The sequence below is a fragment of the Narcine bancroftii genome, chromosome 9 (genome assembly GCF_036971445.1).
Source record: "Narcine bancroftii isolate sNarBan1 chromosome 9, sNarBan1.hap1, whole genome shotgun sequence".
Taxonomy (NCBI): Eukaryota; Metazoa; Chordata; class Chondrichthyes; order Torpediniformes; family Narcinidae; genus Narcine; species Narcine bancroftii.
Genome location: NC_091477.1, coordinates 119,072,843 through 119,083,389, shown reverse-complemented (window position 1 = coordinate 119,083,389; position 10,547 = coordinate 119,072,843). Strand labels below are relative to the sequence as shown.

The following is a 10,547-nucleotide window of genomic DNA, read 5'->3' as shown; positions in this document are numbered from 1 at the left end:
TGTCATCTACTAGCATAAGTAGACAAACTATTACACAAAATTGCCTTCTGCCTGCCGTAAGGCAAAGAGTCACCATTACTGTTGCCCAGCAGCCCCGGACAGTAAGAGAGAAAGAAAATCAAAAGCAAACCCATTCTCCTGCCTTCTCCCTGTGATCCTGGATTCCCTTCCTAATCAAGAACCTATCTACCTCGGTCTCAAATTTACTCAATGACTTGGCTCCCACAGCCGTCTGCGGCAACAAATTCCTCTGGGAAAAGAAATTCCTCCTCATCTCTGTTCTAAGAGGGCATTTTTATATCCCAGACTCCCCCACCATGGGCAACATCCTCTCCACGTCCAATTCGCCGACTGCCGTGCTTCGAGAAAGGCAACTCGTCACCACCTCAGAAAAGCCACTGGTTACTACGACTCGACTTTTAAAGAAGAAAAGTGCACATCTCATCTCTGAGGATCGTGCTCATATGCATACAAAATGGCCACATACTCAACTGCCCATGGCAACTATTTCATTACAATAAAGAAAAAGGCTTTATAAATCTGTTTGCACATCCAGGCCTCATTGTCACTGGCTACCCCGCCAAAAAAAATCTGTTGTGCAGCAATAGGATGGACATCGTAATTCACTGCAAACACTGGAGTTCCCGGCCAAGGGAAGATGTATACAAAAGCTACCCCTTTCTGCCAAAATGGCTTACAATTTCACACACAAAAATAATATATATTTTTTCCAATGTGCCCAGATCAAAGAGCACTTAGATCAAATTCAGCAAGTTATAATGAAGCAAACAATATCGACAAAATACCATACACATTCAGACTGAAACAAGGACAAAGATCTTTAAGTTATAATATTTGATAGACCATGAAGTGTAATAAAACACTGAAAGCATAATATCATTTTGTTTGTTTTTTTTATATAAAAATGCATTTTGTATTAAAAGTCTTGGAACAGACAGACAGCTGTTAAATGCATGTCTGGTTTTGCAACATACACAGGACATTAGAATTCCTTGATGCGCCAGAGTAAAATTCCAGCGTGTCATCCTCCCTACCTTCCCTCTCCCTTGCCCACCCCCCCCCCCCTTCCCAGTCCTAGCCATCACCAGGGAGAATTAGATTAGTACACGGGATAGCAAACTGAGGGCAGTCAGCTCCTTTGGAAACAAGATGACTTCTCAAACGACCCCAAATGCAGGCAAAAGCGAGACTTGAAAGACAAAAGGTCTATGGATTTGGCCAAGGAGAGGTTGACTGAATATTGCCATGCTCTGTGTGGGAATACTCGAAGTAAAATTTAAGTACTTTTTTTTATTATTAGTGTGGAGGTTTTCACATATTGGCACATACAACATTGACACCAGAGTCTGAAAGGCACTCGACACAAGGGGGTTTGTTGGGTCTGTCATCGATGGGTTCACAGAGGACAGCACAGAAGTCAGTCATCGATTGCCTGAATCTTCTGGCCTTGTTGCCATATAGTTCTCCCTTCCCACCCACTCCCCCCACCCTCACACACACACAATAAAACCCCATTCACACCCCTGCCCCTTGTTTGTACATGGTCTATGATTGTTTCATTCACAGCTCATAGTTTAGAAAAAAATACCACAGATGCTTTCCACCCACCCCTCCCTCCCACCCCCCAGAACACTCTGTTAAATATATATTTGCTCTGTCTCCCACCACCCCCCCACCCCACCTTCTCCCTAGGGTGGGGACACGAGGTCGTGGTTGGGGAGCCAAACCCCCAAAAATAGGACATACAGCAGTTCAACAACAACAAAAAAAAATGTACTTTTCTTCTCTCCCACGAACAGAACAGTAGAGCTGTGATTGGAGTTCTTATCCGTACTCGCTGGCTTCTGTTATACAGTCTCCAAGTTAGCTGGGTCCCACTTTGTTCAGGCCTTCCTGACATCCACAGTTCCAACTTTGCATAGAAATTCTGTGCCTGCAGAAGGGGAGGGTCAAAATAACGCAATGAAACCCAGAAACTCGACACAAAACCTGCAGTGAAATGAAGTCTGTGCAAAGTGAACATTGTGCAAGAAATCTTTTATATATGAAAATCTCCCTCCTTCCACGGTGGATTTGGAAGAGAAATCCAATCCACTCGCACCCAGGCTGCACGTTACATACGGAGATGCACAGAACAAGGAAGGGGGGGGGAGGGAGAGAGAGAGAGGAATTAAGACACTGGCAGATGACAACACATGAACAGAGAGCAGCCCCACCATTTTAAGAGAGAGAGAGAGTTGAGAGGGGAGGCTGGGGATGTGTTTCTGTTTGAAAAACTGGGGAGAGAGAGAGAACAGGAGGCTGGGAGGGAGACAGATATAACATTGGGAGAGGGGAGGCTGGGGATGTGTTTCTGTTTTAAAAACTGGGGAGAGAGAGAGAACAGGAGGCTGGGAGGGAGGCAGATATAACATTGGGAGAGGGGAGGCTGGGGATGTGTTTCTGTTTTAAAAACTGGGGAGAGAGGGAGAACAGGAGGCTGGGAGGGAGACAGATATAACATTGGGAGAGGGGAGGCTGGGGATGTGTTTCTGTTTTAAAAACTGGGGAGAGAGAGAGAACAGGAGGCTGGGAGGGAGACAGATATAACATTGGGAGAGGGGAGGCTGGGGATGTGTTTCTGTTTTAAAAACTGGGGGGAGAGAGAGAGAGAAAGAACAGGAGGCTGGGAGACAGATATAACATTGGGAGAGGGGAGGCTGGGGATGTGTTTCTGTTTTAAAAACTGGGGGGAGAGAGAGAGAGAAAGAACAGGAGGCTGGGAGGGAGATATAACATTGGGAGAGGGGAGGCTGGGGATGTGTTTCTGTTTTAAAAACTGGGGAGAGAGAGAGAGAAAGAACAGGAGGCTGGGAGGCAGATATAACATTGGGAGAGGGGAGGCTGGGGATGTGTTTCTGTTTTAAAAACTGGGGAGAGAGGGAGAACAGGAGGCTGGGAGGGAGACAGATATAACATTGGGAGAGGGGAGGCTGGGGATGTGTTTCTGTTTTAAAAACTGGGGGGAGAGAGAGAGAGAAAGAACAGGAGGCTGGGAGGGAGACAGATATAACATTGGGAGAGGGGAGGCTGGGGATGTGTTTCTGTTTTAAAAACTGGGGGGAGAGAGAGAGAGAAAGAACAGGAGGCTGGGAGGGAGACAGATATAACATTGGGAGAGGGGAGGCTGGGGATGTGTTTCTGTTTTAAAAACTGGGGGGAGAGAGAGAGAGAAAGAACAGGAGGCTGGGAGGGAGACAGATATAACATTGGGAGAGGGGAGGCTGGGGATGTGTCTCTGTTTGAAAATCTGGTGGGGGGCGGGGGGGGAGAGAGTGCCAGCTCAAACTTGCCTCCCTGGAAGTGGTGGAGTACGAGAGGTGGGAGGGAGAGAGGTGGAATCCCCCCCCCCATCCCCCTCAACATTGGGAGAGCGAAATCACCTTCAGTCAAAGCCCAGAACGAAGGGAAAGCGAGGGGAGGGCCGCGTCTTACCTTCGTTTTCTAGTGTCCAATATCGATTTGGAGAGAAATGTGTCACAGCACCACACACGAGGAGCAGCAATGATCGTCTCCGTTCGGCTGCGCGACATAGTTCATCTGTCGGACGATCTCCGCGAACAAGTCGTCCACTGAGATTTTATTCTTGGCCGAGGTCTCCAGAAACGGGCAGTTCCACTCATCGGCCAGGGCTTTGCCTTCGCCAAAAGTCACCTCCCTCTCGCCTTCCAGGTCCACCTTGTTGCCCACCAGGAGCAGGGGGACCCTCTCGTAGCGCTTCACCCGGATGATCTGGTCGCGCATGGGTCGGATGTCCTGGAAGCTCTGCTGGTTGACCAGGCTGTAGACCAGGATGAAGCCCTGGCCGTTCTTGATGTACAGGTCGCGCATGGAGGCGAACTGCTCGGTGCCGGCCGTGTCCAGGATCTCCAGCACCGAGGGCGACGAGTCCACCTCGATCTCCTTCCTGTAGAAGTCCTCGATGGTCGGGTCGTACTTCTCGATGAAAGAGCCCGTCACGAACTGCACGGTCAAGGCGGACTTGCCCACTCCTCCGCTGCCCAGAACCACCACTTTATACTCTCTCATGGTTCGCCGGCAGCCCCCCCCCCCCCCACCCCCACCCCCTCGGTCTGTGCGCTCCGAATCAGTCCACCTTCTCCCGCATCGGGCGCCGGCGGGGAACTGGATCCCTCGGCGCTGGAAACGGACCTGAAGGACGAGCAACTCTGCCCCTAAATTCCACCCCCCCCACTCCTTCTCTCCCCCTGACACTGGGCTCTAAGTCACCCCCCCCCCTCCTCCTCCTTCCCCCCCCCCCCCGCCCCAAGCTTTTGCAGGGGGCTCTTCTCGCTGCGAATCTGAGCAATCTCTGGCTCCCACGCTCTTCCTTCCCATTGACACCAGGCTCCCTCTCTCTTTTTGTGTGTGTGTGTGTGTTCAGGGCGTGAACGGGGCGGCTCAGCCCCAAACCTCGACGCTGCTTCGGGGAGGGGAGGAGCCAGACTCTTAAAAGGGGCAAACAACGCGTCTCTGGGTCCCATCACTGAAGTGTTGGAGGGGGGAGCACCTTCTCTTTGGGGAAGGGAGGAGCACCTTCTCTTTGGGGAAGGGGGGAGCACCTTCTCTTTGGGGAAGGGGGGAGCACCTTCTCTTTGGGGAAGGGGGGAGCACCTTCTCTTTGGGGAAGGGGGGGGGATCCCCTGGCAAAAATCACTGACTCCAATTTCCCAAAACAGGGGGTGAAACAAGAAAGTCTGTGGGAAAAGAGCTGGAAGAACTCAGCAGCGTCCAAGGAGGTAAAAGATCTACTGAGATCGCGATTCGTTCACACTTTGCAAAGAAGTTGATTGAAATTCAGAGTACTGATCTTGAAAGAATGCACTTGCTTTCTTTCATTGAAATGGTTAATTAGAGATCGCAGATCCTTCAAACACTGGTCATATTTGGGTTTGACTTGGGGATGCATCTGTCCCGCGGTGTGAAATCTTGGACCCTCAACGACCGCATTCTAACTGGATCTCAAGCCAAGGTTTCGGTCTGCGCCTTGCTCAATGTCCAATGGACTTCTACTCCCTGCATATTATCTTAAATACCTCTATGGTGCCTGCTTCTACCATGGCCCCAGCAGAGAGAGTGAAAATACTTCTCCCTGCAGAGACAGGGGATGAGGGGGTGATCCGATCCAGGATGTGCAAGCATGGCGTGGACGGCCAGAGGCTTTTCTCCCGGGGCTGAAGCGGCTGACATGAGTTTGAAAGTGCTCGGGAGTAAGTTCAGGGAGGGATGGAAGAGGTCAGTTCTTCACACAGAGTGCTGGGTGCATGGAATGCGCTGCCATCAATGGAGGTGGTGGCAGGTTCAATCTTTCAAGAGTATTAAGTAGACACATGGAACTGAGGGGAAAAAAATGGGGCAATTTGTGGTCAGAGTAGGTTATTAGGTCAGCCCAACACCATGGGGTGCTGTAGATTTCTATGTTCTAACAGAACAGCGCAGGGACAGGCCATTTGGCCCATGTGCTTGTGGCTGAACATGCTTCCCGAATTAAACCAAATCTCTTCTGATCCCTATTCTCTGTTCCCTGGACATCCGTGAGTCTCTTGGATCCCTTTTACAGTTGGCGTAGTGGTTAGCTCGATGTCACAGCACCGGCGATCAGGACCATGGTTCCAATCCAGCGCTGTCTGTAAGGAGTTTGTTTATTCTCCCCGTGTCCGCGCGGGTTTTCCCCGGGGGGCCTCCGGTTTCCTCCCACCGTTCAAAATGTACCGGGGGGGGGGGTTGTAGGTCATTCGGATGTAATTGGGTGGCACGGGGACATGGACCAAAAGGGCCTGTTACCATGCAGTATGTCTAAATGAAAAAGTATTTTATCTGTGAAGAGAGAAAAAAAATTAAAATTGGGCAAAAATCCATTAAAAGGACCATCCCAGAAGTGGATCCACGCAGATCCTGGAGTCCAGAATTTATGGTTACTTGGAAGTTGCTCTCCCAGATGTTCCCTATCCCTGCAGACGGCAGAGAGAACATGCGTGGCAATGTTGGGCAAACGTGTGACACTGAGCAAACATGGAGTAAGATGGGGCATGCGCAGATGTGACCAGGGCCATTTCCCACCGGACAAATACAAAGACTGCAGGCACTGAAATCGATTACATGATCCCAGGCCTAATAACTGACCATTTCTCTCCACGGATGCTGCCTAACTCATCGAGTCCCCCTGGCACCTCACTGTTTGCTCAATTTCCCACTGGGCCTGTATCTAGCCAGAGCGGATGGCTCGTTGGAGGGGAAGCAGTATGGATTGAATTTCATCGACTGAGGGAGAGAAAGATGTGGATCTGTTGCTCCCTCCCTCTCTCACTTTCTATCTATCTCTCCATTTGGCACCCTCTGCCTCCCACTCTCACCCTCCCTGTCTGTCTCTCCTCTGTTGACTCTCTTTCTCTCTGTCAATTTCTTCTTTCCAGGGTGAACTTACTCTTGATTTGTAGACTAATAAAATAGGTACCACTCACGGGTCACAGGGAGGGATCTGGTGGTGGGGTTAGATATTCAGGTACAGTACTTGCAAGACCTGCTCACAATATTCTTTCTTCAGTGACCTAGACACAAAACTCTGGAATTCTATCACATGACCTCTCCAGCTCCCTCCCTCTTTCAAAATTTTTTATAAGACCTTTCTAAGAGGTGGAAAATCTCATGATATGGTAGGAGGCTCAACATGGATAAGATTAAGGAGATGATCGTGGACTTTGGGAGGACCAGGAATGACCACCCTCCACTGCATATCAACAACTCTGTAGTAGAGAGAGTGGAGAACACCAATTTCCTTGGAGTTCACTTAACCAGTGATCCATCGTGGACATTCAACATCACCTATTGTGGACACTCATCCTCACTTGACAGGAAGGTGCAACAACGACTGCACTTCCTATCAAGGCAAAAACGGGCAAATCCACCGGCCTCCATCATGTCAACCTTTTATAGGAGCTTTATCGAGAGTGTCCTGGCCGACTGCATCACAGTGTGGTATGGTTGCTACAGAGAAATGGATCGGAGGTCAGTCCACAGGACCATAAGACTGGCAGAGAGGATCAATGGAGTCTCTCTCCCCCAGCACCCCCCCCCCCCCCCCACTCTGATCTACCAGGATTGTTGCCTGAAGAGGGTACACAAAATCATTGAGGACCCCTTCCACCCTGCACACAGCATCTTTCACTTACTCCCATCGGGGAAGAGATACAGGAGTGTCACCACCTTCCCACGGGTAGTGAGAATACTGAACGTCCGAAGGAATATCTCACACTAACCATCCGAAGCTCTGATGGTCGTGAAAAATAATTATTTATTAATTTGTATAGATGAAATACTTGTCCTGTATATGTACTGTTTGTCAATATATGTGTTATGTCTGGTTGTGTGCCTGCGTGTTTGGCACCGAGGACCGTAAACACTTTCGTCAGGTTGTACTTATACAATCAGGTGACAATAAAGTTGACTTGACTTGTATACCAAAAAATACAGGAGCAGAAGTAGGCCATTTGGCCTGTTGAGTCCGCTCCTTCATTCCATCATGAGCTGATTCCTTCTCCCACTCACCTCCACTCCCCTGCCTATAACCTTTGATATCTTGACTATTCAGATAGACTTCAATCTCTGCCTTAAATACATCCAACGACCTGGTTTTCACAGCCTCCCATGGCAGCAAATTCCAGACATTCACCACTCCCTGGGTAAAGAAATTCCTCCACATTTCTGTTTTAAATGGGCGCCCTTCAATCCTGCTCTCTTGTCCTTGATTCCCCTCTAACGGGACACATCTTTGCCACATCTATTCCATCTGGGTCTTTCAACATTCAAAATGCTTCTATGAGGCTATCCCCCACCCACCCCTATTCTTCTGAACTCCAAGGAAAACAGTCCAAGAGTCGTCAAACATTCCTCACATGGTATTCCCTCCATTCCTGGAATCATTCTTGTAAATCTTCTCGGAACCCTCTACAACACCAGCACATCCTTCCTTAAATAAAGGGCTCTCAGTGGGCCAGGCAGCATCCATGGTCAGTGAACATTTGGGGTCAGGACCATCTATACCCATGGATATTACCTGACCCCGCGTGGAGTTCCTCCAGCATTTCATTGCTTGCACAAGAATCTTGCATCTGCAGGCTTTGTGTTTCCATGCCAGTTATGGTTCATTGGTGAGATAAAGGCGATGTCAACTACAGATCAATTGTACAACCTCGATGCATTGGGATTTAGAAGTGGTTTTACTAAAGCGTAAGATTCTGAGAAGAAAATTGTGGAACTAGGTTGAAAATTTTAGAATAAAATGTCATCTATTTCAAGATTCAATATATTATCATGTAATAAAGACAGTACAATATGACACAAAATGTGTTTTTGTCTGCCATAAGGTGGACAGACTCGCCATCAGCAGAAATGGCCTGTTAGTGTATTTACGTAATTTCTCTTTTTTTTCTCTCTCTCTCTCTCTCTCACCCACCCCCTGTTAAGACATAAATATGAAAAAAAAAATTGTCTCTCCAAAGGATGTGAATCCTTGGAATTTTCCATTTCAGGAAACTGAGAATGCTGAGTCATGGAATATAATTCCGACTGAGAGAGGCATGCATTTAGACAGTCAGGAGAATGAAAGGTCATGGATGACAGAGCTAAGACCAAGATCAGGTCACCCATGATCTCACTGAATGTCACAAAAGCCTGGAGGGGCCGAATGCACCTGGTCTCATGATCAGAAATAGGAAGTCTTACAGAAGAAAGGAATGTACCTTCAGGGAGGGCTCAGGTACCTCCTATGGCAGGGGTGTCAAACTCAAATTCACGGAGGGCCAAAATTAAAAACTTGGACTAAGTCGAGGGCCGAACTAAATATTTATTGAAAATTTTCAACAACATCTGCATGTTTTCTCTTCTTTCAACATATGTAATGTTAAACTTTTTCTTATTAAAATAAATGTTTAATAATAGTTTTGGATAAACTCTTTCCAGAAGCATTAACAAATGAGAAATAAAATATTCAATAAATAATATTTCTCTATAGAGGATTTGTCAAATGTTGCTAGTGTGCTGTCGAATAGTAAAATCTGAGGGCCATTGAGAATGTGGGAGAATAACATGATTCCTGAAACAATCCAATGGGTGACTGATTGTGGGCATGAACTCTAGCAGGGTTATTTGCCATGCCCTTTTTCCATTGGTACAGATATCCTTTGATTTACACACTTTTCAAGTTTTATGCCTAATGAGCTTGTATCCAGGTGCAGGACCATTTTTAACCAGGAATATATTTATCACTGTGACATGAAACTATTGGAAGATCGTTTTATCCTGAGATTAAAGTTCATAATCCTTACTCAGGCCTGTGTGCAGGAGGGCGGGGTTTGCGGGTGATCGGGTTGGACAACGACAGTGCGGGGGCATCGGCTCTCGCTGCAGGGCGGCATCTCGGCAGATCAGCGGCCCCGTCACCGTGAGTCGCGGGTCGGCCTGCGGCAGGGAGGGGGAGTGGGCAACGGTCCTGGCGACGTCAGGCCCGAGGCCTCCGGTTCCGGGCGCTGGGAAGCGGCCTTGGCTTCCCCTGACACTGGCCAGGCCCCAAAACCAGAGTCCACGGTGAGACCCTGCAACGTAAACAGAGGAGGTGGGGGCGATTAGCAGGCTGACGCCAATGCATTCTGGGATTTGTTGTATTACTGTGCGTGCGCTATACTGGCGCGGCGGCCAGCGGGCCACCTCTAATACATTTTTGAAATGATCTTGCGGGCCAAACATAATTATATCGGGCCAGAGTTTGACATGTGTGTCCTGTGGGATGCTGGGTGATCTACTGAGGTTCCTCCAGCACGTTTGTGTATTTACTGCAATAACAGCACCTGCCGACTTTCTTGTTTCCCCTCAGTCCATCTCCCTGTTCAGGGGAGCTGAGGAAAGTCATCTGACCGAAACCCTTTGCTTGAGCATATCAGTCTCCTGTAAGGACAAGTTTCTACATCAATCATTAACTCATGACAACAACTGACGTTGATACAGTACTGGAGAGTAGAAATTCATCCCTGAGGGCTCTTCACTAATGCGACTGCAGAGGAAGACTGAAGCCAGGTTGGATAATTAGATGAACATGTTTTATTTTACATGTGACTGATGGGTTTTTTCTGTCGACAATTACCACACCTACCTTCCGGAATGGCCGTTCACAGAGAACGACCAGAACACCAAAAATTCAGATCTCACCGTGCGTTTACACTAAATTCCTGAGATGTGGTATTTTGGGGAGCCACTGTGTCAGTATCGACAGTGACGTATTATCTAGGTGTGACGTCCCATTGTTGCTGCCGAACGCCTGCTGTTGTGTTTAGACCGCAGGCATTCTGTGAAATTCTCCAAGGGTCCAGGATGATATTTTACACAGACTGCGTTCCAGAATTTTGGGAAGAATTTTCTGGAACACAGCGGCTGTGTAAAACAACAAAGAAGGCAAGGCACCAAAAGGCCAGTGAAAGAAATCTGTTGGAAGGAAG

General features: G+C 48.3%; 1 protein-coding gene across 1 annotated transcript; it reads right to left on the bottom strand.

The window, feature by feature from the left end:
* Positions 1-897: 897 nt before the first annotated feature.
* On the bottom strand, positions 898-4,246 carry LOC138742719 (ras-related protein Rap-2b). The gene is made up of 2 exons (XM_069897497.1): positions 3,496-4,246; positions 898-1,954 (listed from the first exon to the last, which is right to left on the bottom strand). The coding sequence occupies exon 1, from the start codon at positions 4,087-4,089 to the stop codon at positions 3,538-3,540; it is 552 nt and encodes a 183-aa protein (XP_069753598.1). The 5' UTR covers positions 4,090-4,246; the 3' UTR covers positions 898-1,954; positions 3,496-3,537.
* Between the last annotated feature and the right edge of the window lie 6,301 nt (positions 4,247-10,547).

Bases quoted from the DNA above. Each gene is read 5' to 3' on its own strand.
- LOC138742719 (XM_069897497.1), bottom strand. From the start codon at position 4,089: ATGAGAGAGTATAAAGTGGTGGTTCTGGGCAGCGGAGGAGTGGGCAAG.